This window comes from Brassica oleracea, chromosome C4 (assembly GCF_000695525.1).
Source record: "Brassica oleracea var. oleracea cultivar TO1000 chromosome C4, BOL, whole genome shotgun sequence".
NCBI classification, from domain to species: domain Eukaryota; kingdom Viridiplantae; phylum Streptophyta; class Magnoliopsida; order Brassicales; family Brassicaceae; genus Brassica; species Brassica oleracea.
In genome coordinates, this window is record NC_027751.1 from 16,820,811 (window position 1) to 16,838,387 (window position 17,577).

At 41.1% G+C, this 17,577-nt stretch overlaps 4 protein-coding genes across 4 annotated transcripts in view; 3 read left to right on the plus strand and 1 right to left on the minus strand.

Annotated features, from left to right (window-relative positions):
• The first annotated feature begins 2,776 nt into the window (after positions 1-2,776).
• LOC106341856 (probable inactive receptor kinase At5g10020) lies at positions 2,777-6,280 on the plus strand. The gene is made up of 3 exons (XM_013780586.1): positions 2,777-3,889; positions 4,060-5,472; positions 5,555-6,280. Exons 1-3 carry the CDS (start codon positions 3,046-3,048, stop codon positions 6,133-6,135), a joined length of 2,838 nt encoding a protein of 945 aa, XP_013636040.1. The 5' UTR covers positions 2,777-3,045; the 3' UTR covers positions 6,136-6,280.
• A 124-nt stretch (positions 6,281-6,404) lies between these two features.
• Positions 6,405-10,523, minus strand: LOC106341857. Its single transcript, XM_013780587.1, has 7 exons — positions 10,237-10,523; positions 9,485-9,562; positions 8,083-9,109; positions 7,934-8,008; positions 7,646-7,860; positions 7,345-7,568; positions 6,405-7,265 (listed from the first exon to the last, which is right to left on the minus strand). The coding sequence occupies exons 3-7, from the start codon at positions 9,098-9,100 to the stop codon at positions 6,617-6,619; spliced, it is 2,181 nt and encodes a 726-aa protein (XP_013636041.1). The 5' UTR covers positions 9,101-9,109; positions 9,485-9,562; positions 10,237-10,523; the 3' UTR covers positions 6,405-6,616.
• Positions 10,524-11,786: 1,263 nt separating this feature from the next.
• Positions 11,787-15,502, plus strand: LOC106342462 (serrate RNA effector molecule). Its single transcript, XM_013781407.1, has 12 exons — positions 11,787-12,251; positions 12,333-12,424; positions 12,527-12,584; positions 12,926-13,000; positions 13,087-13,161; positions 13,234-13,281; positions 13,397-13,465; positions 13,560-14,342; positions 14,429-14,477; positions 14,568-14,836; positions 14,924-15,082; positions 15,183-15,502. Exons 1-12 carry the CDS (start codon positions 11,881-11,883, stop codon positions 15,241-15,243), a joined length of 2,109 nt encoding a protein of 702 aa, XP_013636861.1. The 5' UTR covers positions 11,787-11,880; the 3' UTR covers positions 15,244-15,502.
• Positions 15,503-16,507: 1,005 nt separating this feature from the next.
• Positions 16,508-17,577, plus strand: part of LOC106339726 (xylogen-like protein 11) — a 6,785-nt gene continuing 5,715 nt past the window's right edge. The window contains exon 1 of the mRNA XM_013778586.1: positions 16,508-17,007. Coding sequence (XP_013634040.1) covers positions 16,647-17,007 — 361 coding nt within the window. The 5' untranslated portion in view covers positions 16,508-16,646. The remainder of the gene's footprint in view (positions 17,008-17,577) is intronic.

Here is a 17,577-nt window from a genome sequence, read left to right on the forward strand (position 1 = left end):
CTGTTAAAACAGACATGAGTAAAACTTATGATATAGTGGAATGGAGTTTCATGGAGACCTTACTTCTGAAACTAGGATTCGAGCAGCAATGGGTCGCGAGAGTCATGAAATGTATAACATCAGTACCGTATCAAGTACTGATAAATGGGGAAGCAAAAGGGAATATCATACCCTCGCGAGGACTACGGCAAGGCGACCCGCTCTCGCCCTTCCTATTTATCCTCTGCACCGAAGTTTTGATCTCACATATAAAGAATACTGAAGCTACAACAACCTTAACCGACATTAAGATTGCACGAGAATGCCCCCCGATCTCACATCTCTTATTCGCGGACGATAGTTTGTTCTTTTGTAGAGCAGACGTACCTCAATGCGATGAACTGATGCAAATAATCAACGTCTACGGTAAAGCCTCAGGACAACAAGTGAATAAATCCAAATCTTCAGTTATGTTCGGTTCTCAGGTCGTAACATTCTCAAAACTTGATCTGAAAAGATGACTAGGGAGTATGAAAGAAGGGGGCATGGGAATGTATCTAGGCATGCCAGAAAAGATTTGTGGCTCAAAGACTCAAGTGTTCGCGTTTGTCCAAGAAAGAATGAATGGAAGGATCAATAACTGGTCCGGGAAGCTGTTATCACGAGGAGGGAAAGAGGTTAAAATTAAATCGGTGGCACAAGCGATCCCCTCCTTTGTCATGTCATGTTATCTCGTTCCCTAGGGAGTATGTAAGAAGCTTTCCGCCGCAGTGGCGAGATTCTGGTGGAGTACAAGAGATAACAATCGTGGGATCCACTGGATCGCCTGGGATAAAATATGTGTTCCCCTGGAGAAAGGAGGCCTGGGCTTTAGGGACTTCAGAGATTTTAACCTGGCCTTGTTGGCGAAACATGTGTGGCGCCTGTTGGTGTTCTCGAATTCTCTACTGGCACGAGTCCTCAAAGGCAGATATTATCGTCACTCGAACCCTCTGCGAACGGGTAAGGCCTCGTCTCCGTCGTATGGATGGAGAAGCTTGATGGTGGCAAAACAGGTTCTTGAAGACAACATATGCAGAACAATTGGGACAGGGGCAGACACTAAAGTGTGGGGATATGCTTGGATCCCCGGAGAAGTAGCAAGGCCGGCAAAAAGTGTACATGCGGTTGTTGACACAGAGCTACGAGTCCATCATCTTATAAACTTCGAAACAAAAGAATGGGATGAAGGCCTCATCTCAGAGGAGATTCACGCAGAGGACATACCGCGAATCCTGGCAATCAAGATAAGTAAAACATGGAGAACATATTGGTACTGCTGGAAACACACGAAGTCCGGACACTACACGGTTAGATCAGGATACGATGTTGCAGTCGAACAGAGGAGATACCAGAGCTTTAACCCGTTAGTCGAACCAAGCATAACACCTTTGAAGAAAAAAGTGTGGAAACTAAAGACGGCAAGAAAGATCAAACACTTCCTTTGGCAAGCCCTTTCGGGCTATGTGTCTTCGGCAAGTAAGCTGGTCGAAAGGCATTGTGGGACAGATACTACATGTCAACGATGTGGAGCTGAGATCGAGAATACAAACCATATACTGTTTGAATGCCCATCAGCCTTTCAATGCTGGATTCTCTCGCCGATTCCAACACCTCCGGGGCTTTTCCCGTGTACTTCCCTATATGCGAATTTTGAATATCTACTGCAACAGGTGGCCACAGCAGAAAGAGAGAATGGCTTCTCAATGTTTCCTTGGCTGATTTGGTATGTGTGGAAGGCAAGGAACGAGAAGTGCTTCAATGCAAAAGATATTTATCCCCTCGATACCCTTCAACTGGCGCAACAAGAAGCTGAAACATGGAAAGTAGCACAGCTAGGAGACGAGATAACAGAAGAGGACGAACCTTCAATACAAAGACACCAATCCCTACCGCCGTCACATACTAGAACGGATCGTCGGTACACTTGCCAAGTAGAGGGCTCGTGGGCAGCGAGGGATGAATGGATGGGGATGGGTTTTGTAATTTTGGAGGCGGAGGAAGAGATCCTTCAAGGACAGATTTGCACTCACAGGGCTCAGTCACCTATACATGCTGAAGCGGAGGGTATCATTTGGGCAATGAAAGAAGCTCGAGCTAGAGGTCTCGATGATATTAATTTCGCTTCAGACTGTCAACAACTGATGAACCTGGTGGATAGAGATGAAGTATGGCCGGCGCTAACAACAGAGTTGGATGAAATTAAATACTTGCTCTCTAAGTTTCAGAGTGTTGTTTTAACCTTTTTACCGCGTTCTTGTAACATCCGTGCGGACTCCTTGGCTAAAGGAGGACGTTCACGTGCGCACTGCTTCGCGGTTGTAAACTCCATGGTTCCTTTCTTGCCTGCTCTAGAAGCTCGCCATGAAGAACCAGAATGATTCTATTGAAAGTTTCCTTGATGCCAAAAAAAAAAAAAATGTCAAAGATTTGAACTTAAAGGATATTTCGATCAACCAAAGCAATGAATCCATGAATATATATATACATTTCTGATTTACCAACATGGAGAAATGATTTAAATCAAAGAGAATGGTTTTCCTTTATAAGATTCTGCAACTAAAATTAAAAGGTAGTATTTCACTAAGTACACACTTTGGCATTTTTATTACACCACCAAATACTTATTTTACTGTCTTGATTTTTTCACTTTTGTCTTTTGTTTCAGTGAGAAAGCATGTGCAGTTTTGGTCCTTTTGGACCTTAAAAAAGAAAGAAAAACCAACATAAAAAACTGATAAGGACGAGTCCACAAGAATTAAAGAGCATCACCTACTTTTCTGTCTTCCTCTTCTATCTTCGGCCATTGCCATTGATTGCGCTTTTTGATTGAAGTGCCCATAAACCAAAGATTCCTCATTCCTTCTTCCCCGCACGCCCTCTCCTTTCTCTTCTTCCATTCCATAGCTGCTCTTTACCGAGAAACTGACAATGTCGTTTACATGACTCTTTGATTCCTCGGAGAAACAGCGTTTTGTGTTTTTTTTTTCTTTTAATTCCGATTGGAACTTTGCTTCAATTGAAGCCATGCTGATAATATGCTGGATGATACTAGTCTTAGTGACAAGCGTCTCAGGTTCTTCCTCCGACTTCGAAGCACTACTGGAGCTCAAGAAAGGCATACACACAGACCCATCTGGTAAACTCCTTACTTCATGGGACGCAAATGCATTATCCTCTGACAAGTGTCCTCAAAGCTGGTACGGAGTTTCTTGCAGTAGTAGCGGAGACGTCACATCCATAGATTTAAACGGTTTAGGTCTCCTCGGAGACTTCAGTTTCCCCGCCATCGTCGGTCTCCGAAAGCTTCAGAACCTGTCCATTTCCGACAACCACTTCTCCGGAACTCTCTCCAAGATCGCTTCTCTCAAGTCTCTCAAGCACCTGGACGTGTCCAACAACATGTTCCGCGGCTCGTTGCCTTCCGGAATCGATGATCTCGACAAGTTGAAGCACCTCGACCTGCGAGGGAATAGCTTCTCCGGGGAAGCTATGAGCTTGTTCTCTCAGCTGCACACCGTGGAGTATGTAGACGTTAGCAGGAACAGCTTGTCGGGTTCGCTTGATTTGGGTCTCGCGAAGTCGAGCTTCGTTTCTTCGGTTCGGTACTTGAACGTGAGTGGGAACTCTTTGGTTGGAGAGCTTATTGCTGGCGGCGGCGACGGCATCATCCCGTTTTTCGATAGTTTAGAGGTGTTTGATGCTAGCAGTAACCGCTTCTCTGGTTATCTTCCTTTCTTCAGCTTTGTTGTCTCTCTCAAGATTCTTCGGTTGCAAGACAATCAGTTCTCGGCTTCTTTACCACAGGGCCTTCTCCAGGAGAGCTCAACTGTCTTAGCTGACCTAGATCTTAGCCTTAATCAACTTGAAGGTAATTAGATTAAAGAAAATATTTAGCTTCGTATATTTCTAAATAAGAACATCATTACCAATAGAGCTAAACATATTCCAATCCAAAAATAAAATGGAGAATAAAAATAATAAATTTTGCACTAAAATTCTAAAACAATAACGAAAATTTGTCTTAATATCTTGTGGCAGGTCCTGTTGGAAGTATAACCTCTTCAACGCTAAAGAAACTCAATCTGTCGTCAAATAGACTAACTGGCTCCTTACCTTTGAAAGTAGGCCATTGTGCCATTATTGATCTGAGTCACAATAACATCTCAGGAGATTTGTCAAGGATACAGAGTTGGGGTGATTACGTAGAAACCATCCGGTTAAATTCGAACTCACTCACTGGAACACTACTACCTAGCCAAACTTCTCAGTTCCTGAGGCTGACTTCTCTCGAGGCTGCTGACAATTCGCTGCAGGGTGTGCTGCCTTTTATCCTAGGAACTTATCCTGAACTGAAAGAGATTGACCTCAGTCATAACCAGCTTAGCGGGTCCATACCGGGAAATCTGTTGGTGCCCGAAAAGTTGACGGATCTCAAACTGTCAAACAATAACTTCTCTGGTTCACTTCCTCTACAAGATGCAAGTAGTGCGGGAAACCTTAGCTTGACCAATATTGATCTGTCACATAACTCATTAAGTGGAGTTCTGCCCGAGGAACTAACCAGCTTCCGCAATTTGGTTACTCTAAACCTTTCTTATAACAGCTTTGAAGGGAATATACCTGATGGCCTCCCAGAGAGCTTAAAGGTATTCATTGTCTCTGCCAATAATCTCTCTGGAAACCTGCCGGAGAGTCTTCTCCGACGGTTTTCAGATTCAGCGTTTCGTCCTGGGAATGAGTTACTGATTGGAACTCCTAAAGATATAACCGTAGGATCAAAGCATAAGTATCATTTGAAATCTTTTATAAAGGCAGCTCTGATCATAGGCTTGGTCGTGGGTGCTGCTCTACTTGCTCTCGTCTGTGCCTGGTTTCATTTTGTGGTGAAGAGGCAGCACGACGAAGAGAAAATGGATGTAACTGAAGAAAAGAGTAGTCTGCAAAAAAATGAGCCTTCTCCTTCACCTGAAAAGATCAGCGTACCTTCGTCTTCTGTTACTTCTACTTCCACAGCAAACGCCAAGCTGCTTGTTTCTTCTCCACGTGTCTCTGAGAATCCTTCTTCCCAAGTATCTTCTTCCATCCATGACTCACCAGCTAGGTCTCGCCAGACTTGCGCGAAATTGGATGGTAACCTGTACATTTTCGACGCTAGTCTCACGCTTACAGCAGAGGAGCTGTCTCGTGCTCCAGCCGAAGCCATGGGAAGGAGCTGCCACGGGACTCTGTACAGAGCAGTTCTCAGCTCTGATACCGTATTAGCTGTCAAATGGTTAAGGGAAGGGACTGCGAAAGGCAAGACGGAGTTTGCTAGGGAGATAAAGAAGCTTGGGAACATCAAACACCCGAACCTTGTTTCTCTTCAGGCTTACTATTGGGGCCCCAAAGAACACGAGAAGCTCATCATATCAAGATACATTGATGCACCCTGTTTAGCTTTCTATCTCCAAGGTGGTAAAAAAAGACTTGCTTATTAAAAAAAAGATCTGATTAGCAAGTTATTTGATTTTTATTTTATTTTATTTTATTGCAGAGGCTGGATTGGTAAACCTCCCACCATTATTGCTAGAAAACCGTCTTAAAATTACTCTTGACATAGCCACTTGTCTTAGTTACCTGCACAACGAAGAAGCAATCCCACACGGGAATCTAAAATCAACCAACGTTCTCCTAAAACCTCCTGAGCTTACTGCACTCCTAACAGACTACAGTCTCCATCGGCTAATCACGCCAGAAGCCACGTCAGAGCAAGTTGTGGACGCAGCCGCTCTCGGCTACTGCCCTCCGGAGTTTGCTAGCTCGAGCAAACCCTACCCTTCTCTGAAAAGCGACGTGTACGCCTTTGGGGTCATCTTGCTAGAGCTTCTAACGGGAAAAGTGTCGGGAGATAGCGATGATCCAGGGGTCGTTGAATGGGTTGTTCTGCTTGCGGGACAAAACCGTGCGTCCGAGTGTTTTGACCCGTCCATTGTTAAGACACATGCCTCTGGCTCTGGAGTTCTTATTGATGTATTGCAGATTGCTCTGAGCTGTATCTCGCAGGCTCCAGAGAGGCCCGACATGAAGTCGGTGTGTCAAGAGCTCTTTAGAATTGTTCTCAAAGGGACAAACTAGAAGAGAGATAGATGCTATCACGACTCTTGCTTTGTAAAAAAAAATGTATTTGGATTCGTTGTTGCTTCACTAGTTCCGTTTGTGTTGTACCATATAATGAAATTTGTATATCTTAAATCGAATAGTAACCCACTTATTTTTTTTAGCTAAGACCACTAGATCTTTTTATAGAGATTTTAGGTTGTTTTATTTCAAATTAAACTTTACACTTTCACGTTTGAATAAGAAAATAACTTTCTGATTAGAGCCAAAGTACACAATGCCCAGCATAAACCAGAAATATTATGTTTCAAACTAGATTATGTTCTAAAACAATTGGACATGGGAGAAGAACAGTAGTTATTTGATATTTCCCATAAAAGCATCAAACTGTAATAACAAGTATCTTCCACATTCATGCTTGAAGCAATCTTCTTATATTATCTATTTAGTCTTTTACATTTGCAAATGCCAAACCCAACTTCCCTCCAAAATTTTTACCTCACAGAAAACCTCCATTAGCTACCCTCCACTGCTCGTAACTAATCTTGGCTTCTTGGATTCCCTGTTCAAGTTCCTCATACATTTTCACCGACGATTCTGCAAACTGATTGAGTTGGCCAGCAAACACTTCCAAGCTAGTCCTAAACCGATCAAACCCCGGACCACAATCTTCCAGCGTCTCATCTCGCAACATGTGATCGCTTCCATGTTTCTTGCTGCGATTCTTCTCCTGTCGCGGCAAGAACCTGGCGACATCAGAAGCTAGCGCTTTGATGGAGCCCGAAACCTCTTTGGCAGGTAAGGCTTCTAGCTTTTCGAGCCAGATTGCACACGTTGCGTAGATGGGAGGGCCCAAGTTTCTCAGAACTGGTTGTTGGTGCGCACGCCTCTTGCGCTTAGATGGTCGTGGTAAGACGACGCATTTCTCCAGCCACTCGTGTATGGCTTTGATATACGATCTCTGGCCTGTGATCCACTTTGTTAAGCTCGAGGCCAACGCGCTGAGTTCGGATTCCAGGTGAGATGTGACTTGTCTGTGCAGCTCAGATTGCATGTTGAGTTTAATGTTTCCCCTTCTGTGACATGCTGAGATCAGCTGAAACTGAGCCTTGTGGCATTCAAACATCACTTCCCACATTCGACTCAACCTATTCAAAAATCCAATATAAGCAACAAAAAAAGAAAAAGAACTGAGTTCACTACAGAGTGGAAACTTAAACACATTACCCTTGGATGAGTTCCTCAAGCTGAGGCTGGAGCTCATTGTCACGAAGCTCTTCGATCCGTCTCGATATCGAGTCGATCCTGTGAATCGCCACTCTGATTCTGGAGTGAAGGTCCTTGACAACGGACCGAGTCTTGTCTATTATTTTTGAGCCTTTACCTTCTGATTCAAGCTCCCTCAAGATTTTGCACTTGTCGTCATACTCTCTCCGCACGGCCTGACTCCCCTGTAGAGAAAGAAACACACATTAGGTGCATACATTTTTGCTTGATTCGTTTTTAAAATCAAACCATAAGTAAGTACCTTGACTTCATCATAGAGCTTCCGCTCCCATGCGTAGAGTCTGTCTAGTGTTGAGGCATGGCTTCCAGCGATGATGCCAATGTTTTCAAAGAGATTGCTGTTGAGCTCTTCCACGTCATCAGAGTTCATTCCTCCCAGAGGGTTCAGAGAAGATGAGGATCGAGAAGATTCGGTCCTGTGCCAGGTCAAATACTTCATCGTGTTCGGAGCAGCCTCTGCACATATAACACTCAAACTTGTAACCAATCTACAAAACAGATATTTACCCAAAATGTAAAATCACTTTACCTTCTTCTGGTACATCTTTGGGGTCTTCCCCACAAGAGAGACATGTCTTGAACAGTGATGATGCACCGGTGCCACCTGCAAAAAGGCAGAGAATAATTCTTCAGTTACGAATCCAAGCTAGTAAACAACAGATTAAGGAGAATTATTACTTTGATTTGATTGAGCTATTGGACGGAAATGCAATTTATTGGCTTCAAGCATCCTAGGAACCTCTTTCCCAGTCTCAGAAGCTCTAACAAAGAGCATCTCTACCTCCTTCATGCTCGACAAGAAGTCCCTTGGAGGAGGAAGCCTGTTGTTCTCGGTGTGGTTTGGTGTTTTGTTCAGTGGAGTAGCAGCTGCTAAAGGCGTCACTGGTGGCGATAGCTCAGGAGTTTTGCTTTTCTCGCTTTCCGCTCCCTCTCTTTGACGCACTCTATTGAAGTTTTCGAAACTTCTAACGAGTGTATCACTCGTCGGCTCATCAAACTCATCGTCATCGTCAGAACCGTTGTTGGACTCTTCCCTTTCTTGAAAAGAAAAGTTCTCACCGTCTTCTTCTTCTTCTTCTTCCTCCACCTCTCTAGTTTCTTCATCTTCTCCCTTAACAGAACTCGAGACATGACCATTCCCAACGCGAGGAGGAGCAGGAGGAGAAGAAAACTGGTTGTCAATTGGATGAGAAAGACCGAAATAATCCCAAGGAGGCGGCGTGGAAGAAGATTCTTCAAATGGAGTTGATGATTCCATCTTTTCCATAGACCTACTTCGAGGGACACTAGATGATGAGGTGACACTGACAGTGGCCACGACTGGAACCGGTGGCTTCTCTTCCACCTTTTTCGAAGAAAACCCTCTGAACTTCATATGATTGACCTGGAACGGACTGGAACTAGGAGGAGATGACGGAGGAGGAGAGTAGGACAAATGAGAGACTGATTTCTCGGTTAAAGCAAGAGCTTGTTCTGGCGTTGCACTAGTGGACGTGTACAAGGAAGATTCAACAGGAACTTCTGTCTCTGCGAATCTCCTCAGGGCGGTTCCGGTGCTCCTAAGAGACTGCACGTATGAAACGTGAGCAGCGGCTAACAAGCATCTTCCATCAAGCGCTTGCTGGACAAATTTTTTTCTTTCACGACATAACTGTAAGGCTTTATCTTCATCTATTCTAGATGTTGATGCACCCATTGTCCAAGCCTGCACGTTTTAACACACAAAAAAAAACTAAAAGGTTACAGATTTAGGACCTGCAGAATGCGCTATCTTACATAGATTAGACCAAAAAAGTAACATAAACTGACAGAAAAAAAAAAAAACTAGAATACTTTCAAATGCGGACAACGAAACTAACAACAAGGGTGAGAATCTATTAATCAGAACATGATTTCTTCTATTTGGTTTATACCGAGAGAGAGAGAGAGAGAGAGAGAGATGCTTTAAGCTTTATGGTGCTTGATTACTACTGTTTGGATTCTAATAAAGAACAGCTTCGGTGTGTTATAATTCATGTTCGTGATCCTTAAACTACCAAAAGAAAAAAAAAAAAACAGTTAATTAGATCACATAACATACTATCAAGTGAGGTAGATTCAGTAGTGAAGCTCATATTGAGTAGAGTCCAAATAATGCCAGCATCGATGCACCAATTCCCTATAGCAAGTCATTTGTTTCAATAGATTATCTAATGAAAAGGGTGTCAAGAGTAATATTCATTTTGAATATGAAACGAAAATTTGGAATGCAGGATAGTCGGTATTAGCTACACAACACAATCAGATATACTAAAAACAATCTCAAAGAAGAAACCATGAGTACTAAGGAGGAGCAACCTTATGTTAGTCCATAAAGAAAAATTAGGAAGAGCCAATCAAAGTTTCCAGCAGGTAAGGTATCAATCAAAGACGAAACAACCTAAAAAGCCAGTAAACGGGGCAATCTGTAATGAAAAGAATAGAACTTTCACAGAACAAAGCTCCCCAGTTCATAAACCAATAGATGAGAAAGGCAACTCTGATTCCGACATTCTAGGTCAAAATCCAAAGGTGGCGTCGTGACCAAACAGCAAAAAGAAGAAACTTTTTTTTTGTAGAAAAGTTAATAATATAAACAAAAAAATCAGACGGACAAATACGGAAACGATTGAATTAAAAATCAACGAGTTTTTTTTTGTTTTTGTCAGCGCAATCGAAAATCAGAACAACTGGAAAAAGCGTGTGACTAAAACAACAAAAGAGAAAGAAACCCAATTGAAATTGGACCTTTATATTTTGTGGCTTTCTCACGCAAAAGCAGAAGAAGAAAAAAGATGGAGAAACGGCGATTACCTAAGAGGGCGAATTGAAGAGAGAGAGGTGCTAGGAGTTGCGCGAGAGAGGATCAAACAAAAACCGTCTTGTACAAACAGTAGACGAGGCGAAGACAAGATGTGTTGAGTCAGCAAAGCGAATCAAATGGGGGCAGAGAGAATCTTATGCGCAGGAGGCGAGAAAAAAAAAGGGGAGTGGTGTGTAAATGCAATAAAGCAAACTTTCTTGCTTGCTTGCTTGTAAAAGAGAGAGAGAGAGAGACTCCTGCACGGTTACTTCCTCTCCCTTTGTTATATTCTCTCTCACACCAGTCTCTCTTTTTTTTCTTACACAATCCACTAGGTCTTTTTCGGCGAGTAAATATATTGATATCAATTAAATTGCTGTAGTTCTAAAACTAAAGTTAGTCAACTATAAATTTAATACGTTGAGATAGAAACTACACTTTGATCAAAATAAAACGGTTAAACAAAATAAATTCTAAATTAAAATAGTTTAGTCAAAAAAGATATAAATATATTGAATCGTTAAAAGTCAGTAACTATTAAATATATAATAAAATTGGTGTGAACATATAAATCAATTTTATTAATCCAAAGAATGTTTTTTTAATATTTGATAGGATACATAATTAAATTTAAATGATACTAACATACATAATATATTTTATTATATTTTTAATATTAATGTCTATTAAATGATGATTTCTACTCATATAGTTTTTTTGATCATTTGTATCTTTTATAGAATTTTTTTTTTAAATTATTACTGATAACAAAATTTTCGTTGTGGTATTACTAGTTTTACTAATTTATAATTAAAAAAAGTTATCAATGTTCGTTCAAAACTTTTATGAAAAAAATTGTTCAAAGTAAATTTTGAAACTAAAATATTTATGTATTGTATATGGTTTATAGTTTAATTTAAAGCGATATATATATATATATTAAGCTTAATAATTAAATTTTAAACCATAGATCACAAATTTTGAATGTAAGACTTTTAACATTTTTAGTAATTTATAGTCGTTTTTAAAAATTCAAAATATAACATATACAGAAAAATCTAAATTTTTATTATATGGTTATTGTGGTTGTTTAATTTATTTAATAGTTTAAAATTAAACAAATATGATAGAAGATATACTAAATTTTATCATATCTTTATTATTCAAAATCATTCATTGTCATGTATATTTTAGCCGCATAGGTAATCCCGTAAATTTTATTTAAGGAAATAATAAAGTACATTAATAATGAATTTATTGTTAGTTTAATAAAAAAACTTATTATATAATTAGATGGACCAACATATTTCTCTAATGATTCTAAAAATAAGTAATAATGTTTCTCAAATAATATAGGGGATTTTGTAACATCATAATTAATCCGATATTAAAAAAAATGTAAAGATATTTTGGCAATGTGTTTTCTTTGGTTGAATTTTTTTTTTGTGGTCAATGTTAAAATATTTAACAAAGATAGATGCAAAACAAATAAAAGTATAAACGCTATATCGAGGGAGATGGGCTTCTGAGTAAGGCCGACTTTAGTTTAGGTTCAGTATGTAAACCCGTTAAGCTATAGAAGCGACACTTGTGAGTGTATCGAAGAAACACGATACCAGTTTTTGCGAATTTAGGGTTCCGATCTTCTTCTCCCAATGGCCGATGAGACTCTTCCTCCGGCTGATCCCGAGAAGACCACCTCTCTTTCACCACCTCCGCAACAGGAACAAGAGATGCAGGAACAGCAGCAAGAGGAGAAGCAGCCTCGTGAGAGAGATTCCCGCGAGCGGCGCGACGAGATAGATCTAGAGCGTCCGCCGAATCGCCGCGACCGTTCGCCCCCTCCTCCGCCCCGCAGGGATTACAAGAGGCGACCCAGCGGGAGCCCTCCTCCGCCGTACAGAGGAGATAGGCGGCACTCTCCTCCTATGCGCCGCTCGCCTCCTCCGCCCAAGCGCTATAGGAGAGACGATAACGGCTATGATGCTCGCCGTGGTGGCGGCTATGGCCCACCTGCTGACAGAAGGTAATCTTCTTCAATTGAAAGATCAACCTAAAGTTCATTGTTGCTTGGCTCTAATCAAATCACTCACTTTTGGAATGATAGATTTGGATATGACTATGACCGTGAAATGGGTGGGAGGCCTGGTGGTTATGGTGACGATAGACCTCATGGCCGCTTTATGGCACGCCATCAAGGTGAGACTTTTGTTTAGACGACAAGAGTTCCATTTTGCATCTGATTTTCTTATAAATTGGAAACATTTTAATCAAACTTGTTTTGTGTATTTCCCTTTGCAGACTGGGAGGGAGGTCGTGGACGCTATGGTGATGCATCTTATAGTGGAAATACTCAAAGGTTAGAGTTTTTCATCTTTTGCTTTCTTGGCTTTTTTTTCTCTGGCTATCGATTATTTCATTTAGTTAATGTGCAAAATAGGAGTTATGAACTGTCTTATGATGCTTTCTCCCATGAGGCATATATCTTTCTTCCTTATATCTCCAAAATGTTTTAGAGTGAATATTTGAGTCATACGCTGGATCATATTAGCTACCAGAAAAATCATTTCTCTAACATGTGATGTTGAAATCTATCATCTTGCTGTTTGAGTACGAGATAAAGCCATTATTTGTTCTCTTTTATCTCTAACACTCCCTTGCTTTTTCAACAATAAACACGGTTGTATTTCCTTCATCCAGGGACGGATTGATGTCATACAAACAGTTTATCCAGGAGTTGGAAGATGATATATTGCCATCAGAAGCTGAACGAAGGTATCTTTATAACTGCAACTTATTCTTGGTCCTTAAGCAGTTGTCTTGTCAATGCTACAGGGGTAACGTCTTCTTTCCTGTTGCAGATATCAAGAATACAAGTCAGAGTATATCACAACCCAGAAACGTGTCTATTTTAACACTCACAAAGAGGAAGAATGGTGATTCCCACTATCTGTTCCTATCGTTTACCTTATTCTGGGAATTTCTGCTTATCTATGTTACGCTTCCAGGTTGAAAGATAAGTATCATCCAACGAACTTACTAACTGTAATAGAAAGGTAACTTCATGAACCATTTGCAGCAGTTTAATTTGGTGATAGCCTGCTTGGTATGACATACTGTACAGTGATATCTTGGTATTACGGTATTTATATGTTCCTTTGAAAATTTCAGGAGGAATGAACTTGCACAGAAGGTAGCAAAGGATTTCATACTTAGTTTACAGAGCGGGAATCTAGATTTGTAAGATCATATCCATGTCCTCTACTCCGCATTTATTATTGTGATTGTTCTTTCATCTCCAAAAAGGTCACTGTATTCCATCGATCTGTTCCAGAGGTCCTGCAGCGACAGCATTGAATAAAGCTGACCGCACCAGTGAGCCAAATTCTGAGGATGAAGCTGTTGGTGGTGGTAAAAGAAGACCTGTTAAGCGGGAAAGTGCAGGGACTGATGTATTGGCGGCACCGAAAGCACCAAGCTTCACTTCTGATCCAAAGAGAATCCTAACTGACATTGAACAAACACAAGCCCTTGTGCGTAAGCTTGACGCTGAGAAAGGAATTAAGGAGAACGTTTTATCAGGTTCCGAAACTGAAAAGTCGGGTAGTAATGTGCACAGTGGTTCGACTGGTCCAGTTATAATTATAAGAGGTTTGACGTCGGTGAAAGGCCTTGAGGGTGTTGAATTGCTTGACACCCTTGTCACATATCTCTGGCGTGTTCATGGTGTGGACTATTACGGAAAGCTTGAAACAAACGAAGCTAAGGGTATGCGCCATGTGAGAGCGGAAGGAAAAGGTTCTGATGCAAAAGGAGATGAGAGCGAAAATAAATTTGACTCTCACTGGCAAGAGAGGTTGAAAGGTCAAGATCCCTTGGAAGTGATGGCTGCCAAAGAGAAGCTAGAAGCTGCTGCTATTGAAGCTTTAGATCCACATGTCCGAAAGATTAGGGATGAGAAGTATGGTTGGAAATATGGTTGTGGAGCTAAAGGCTGCACGAAGCTGTTTCATGCTGCTGAGTTTGTGCACAAGCATCTCAAGCTCAAACATGCTGAGCTTGTAGTGGACCAGACTGCCAAAGTGCGGGAAGAACTTTATTTTCAAAACTATATGAAGTATGTAGGCTTTCTTTCTTCTCTTGGATTCCTCTTCTGTCATTTCTGATGGGGTTGTAATGAAAAAAATTATGTGTCATTTGTAGTGATCCTAATGCTCCAGGAGGACAACCAGCCACGCAGCAACCTGGCCCGGTAAATGATCTTTTTTAATCAGTTGATAGAGTGTTGACTAGTTTGTAATTTCGGATTTGCTTCTAACGTGTTTTGTAATACTCTTGGCAGAGAGATAGACCTATGTTGAGACGTAAGCCAGGAATGGAGAACAGATTGAGGGATGATCGAGGTGGACGAAGAGAGCGTGCTTATGGAAATGACAGAAACGATAGATCAGAGGATCAACGGAGAGGTGATGGAAACGGTCCTGTTGATCCAAATCCGGAGGAAGGTGGTGGTTTCGATGCATTTGGTGGTGGGCAAGGCGGTTTTCAGGTTCCTTCATACTCGGCTGATATAAATGCACCACCAATGCTGATGCCTGTTCCTGGTGCCGGGTAGGTTTAAAAATGACTATTAACTCTCCTCATGATCTTTATCATAAGAGAGCTAACCAGTGATCTGTAATATGATAATGTGGGCAGGCCACTAGGACCATTTGTACCAGCACCACCTGAGGTTGCGATGCAGATGTTCAGGGACCCGAGTGGACCCAACCCTTCTTTTGAAGGTGGGGGCAGAGGTGGACCAGCCCCTTTTCTGTTGTCTCCGGCCTTTAGACAGGATCCTCGACGTCTACGCAGGTATAACATGGACATTGCTTTCGTCTTTCCATTAAACATGGCTCAACCTAGAGTCGGTTAGTGTCTGTAAGAAACTAATGTTATGAGAAAATGGTGGCAGCTACCAAGACCTAGATGCGCCAGAGGAAGAGGTGACCGTTATTGATTACAGGAGCTTGTAGACAGAGGAGAGAGAGAGAGAGAGTGGGATGCCCGGTCTAGCCAGCCGATTGGAACAATCTACATGCTCTTTGATGATGTCTGTATCTTTTCTTTCTTGTTTCCACCTAATTTTTACTCAGTAAAGTCGTAAGACACGCATTCTATATATTTTTGTTGATTGCTTGCCATTTGCTTTAGTTATCGTTTACTTTTACTTTTATGCGTTTTCGACTTTTATTTTCGTGTTCTATTTAAATCGTCTCATCGTCTAGTTGTATTCATGTGCATTCCTCAAAACTGCTATTTTGAATAATATTTACTCTTTGTTCGCTTATGCTTCACCGCTCTGTGTTCGCTTGTGCTTCAGCTCTCTGTTCTGCGGAGACGTTCAACGGCCAAAGGGAACTGCTGATAACATTCATGAATTTAAATGGTCACTGTTTTCTAGCAGCTTCAACTTCCAACTTAAAACGTTCCCGCAATGATCTCAACAACAACCAACTTCCAAAACAACTATATGATCTTGGGTAACAATCCAGCCATTCGCTAAAAATCTGTCTAACTTCTTGCAACAAATTAGTATCTCTTCATCTATTACTGCACCATGTAAATAGAGGTCTATTACTGCACCATGTAAATGGAGGTCCATGAAATTTTAGTCGAACAATCTATCACCAAGTTTTGAAAAACCATCATTCCTAGTGGGGGGTAGAGTGATAATCATTGCAGTCTGAATGCTCTTCTCATTTTAGAATTGCAATCTCCACAAACCTCTCAAGGTTTATTTTATAAACAACGAGGAATCATGGTGACTGTGTAATCAATCCTATAAGAACTTCCTTGCCAAAGTAGCAAAACAAAAAAAAAACTCAACTCTTACTTTCAATAATCCAGAGCAAATGATCATTTGAATACTTCGAATATTAGCGTTATCCTCACATTTTCGCTCACTATCACCCAAATATAACCCACCATACTTCACAGAAAACTTTATTTTATTATTATTCATATTCATTTCACAATCCACACCACTTGCTCTCACGGTCTCACCGATATCCGGTAAAAAGGCACGCTTAAACCTTATACAGTTTTTTGTGTGCACAAAACCTTATACAGATTTTTTTTTTGTGTGCACAAAACCTTAGACAGTTATGTTATACTTACTGTTTCAGTTAAAAAAAAGACTCAAAGTCTACTTAGTAGATTTGAAATTAGAATAATTCTAAAAGAAAAAGACTTGAATTGCATAAATGTTATTTCGTAAGAACTTTGACCTCCATTCACAAAGAGGCAAAGACAGTGCTTTACTGTTTTGTTTTTTTCTTTTCACTTTAAAAAGTTACTTGTCCATAAAATATACAAAATTAATTTCTAATTCTAACATCATTGAGTGCAGCTCAGATCTAATCAGATCCCACCAACAATGCTCAAAGCCAACATTCTCACCGGCCTTTTCCTCCTCTTCACTCTCTCCTCCGCGCAAACCCCTCCGGCACCAGAACCAGTGGCCGCAGATGGACCTTCTTCTCCGACGAACTGTCTAGTGAGTATGCTAAACGTATCAGACTGTCTCTCGTACGTTCAGGTAGGGAGTACTGAGACTAAGCCAGAAGCTGCCTGTTGCCCTGAGCTTGCTGGGATGGCTCAAAGCTCGCCGGAGTGCGTCTGCAATCTTCTCGGCGGCGGCGCATCGCCGCGTTTCGGAGTAAAGCTTGATAAGCAGAGAGCTGAGGAACTTTCTTCACTTTGCGGTGTGAAAGCTCCATCGCCTAGTCTGTGTTCAGGTACATTTTACTCATTACGTGCACCGACTTTTTCTATGTTATTGGACCGTCCGATCCATTTGAATTCAATCGAACGGCTTCAGTTCACTAGTTCTACTTATACATTTTTCTAATTTGATCTAACTAGTTTAAAAAGTCGCATTTTCTATAAAGTAAATCCTAAATCTCATGATATAAAAATATTAATCAACTATATAACTAACGTGACTTCCACAATTTTAAACTTACAACCTTTGTTTGAAAAATGTAGTTTTTGTTATTAACCAGATTGTGAATGGCTCATAACCAAGGGATTATGATTTGTAATCTTTCCATTTATCTATGATGGTGTAATCTTCTATATAAGGAACCTCTATGTTATGAATAAAGATAGACTTTTTCATTACTTTTATAATACGTTATCAGCACGAAACTCTAAATCCATAAGCTAATACCCAAATCGAAAAACCCTAAAATCCTAACCCTAGCCGGCGATCCGACGAACCCTAAACCCCGATCGCGTCTCTTGTTCCTGCATATGTTCCAGCTCGCGTCCCCGATCAGCTTCAGCCCAAGGCGTTCCTGATCCTA

What these genes read in the sequence shown, in the direction of transcription:
- LOC106341856 (XM_013780586.1), top strand. Translation starts at nt 3,046, where the DNA reads ATGCTGATAATATGCTGGATGATACTAGTCTTAGTGACAAGCGTCTCA. An exon ending in TAGCCTTAATCAACTTGAAG is followed by an intron (nt 3,890 to 4,059) that starts GTAATTAGATTA and finishes ATCTTGTGGCAG; the next exon opens with GTCCTGTTGGAAGTATAACC. An exon ending in TTTAGCTTTCTATCTCCAAG is followed by an intron (nt 5,473 to 5,554) that starts GTGGTAAAAAAA and finishes ATTTTATTGCAG; the next exon opens with AGGCTGGATTGGTAAACCTC.
- LOC106341857 (XM_013780587.1), bottom strand. Translation starts at nt 9,100, where the DNA reads ATGGGTGCATCAACATCTAGAATAGATGAAGATAAAGCCTTACAGTTA. An exon ending in CAAAGATGTACCAGAAGAAG is followed by an intron (nt 7,861 to 7,933) that starts GTAAAGTGATTT and finishes TTATATGTGCAG; the next exon opens with AGGCTGCTCCGAACACGATG. An exon ending in AGCTCTATGATGAAGTCAAG is followed by an intron (nt 7,569 to 7,645) that starts GTACTTACTTAT and finishes CTTTCTCTACAG; the next exon opens with GGGAGTCAGGCCGTGCGGAG.
- LOC106342462 (XM_013781407.1), top strand. Translation starts at nt 11,881, where the DNA reads ATGGCCGATGAGACTCTTCCTCCGGCTGATCCCGAGAAGACCACCTCT. An exon ending in TATAGTGGAAATACTCAAAG is followed by an intron (nt 12,585 to 12,925) that starts GTTAGAGTTTTT and finishes TCCTTCATCCAG; the next exon opens with GGACGGATTGATGTCATACA. An exon ending in TATTTTCAAAACTATATGAA is followed by an intron (nt 14,343 to 14,428) that starts GTATGTAGGCTT and finishes TGTCATTTGTAG; the next exon opens with TGATCCTAATGCTCCAGGAG.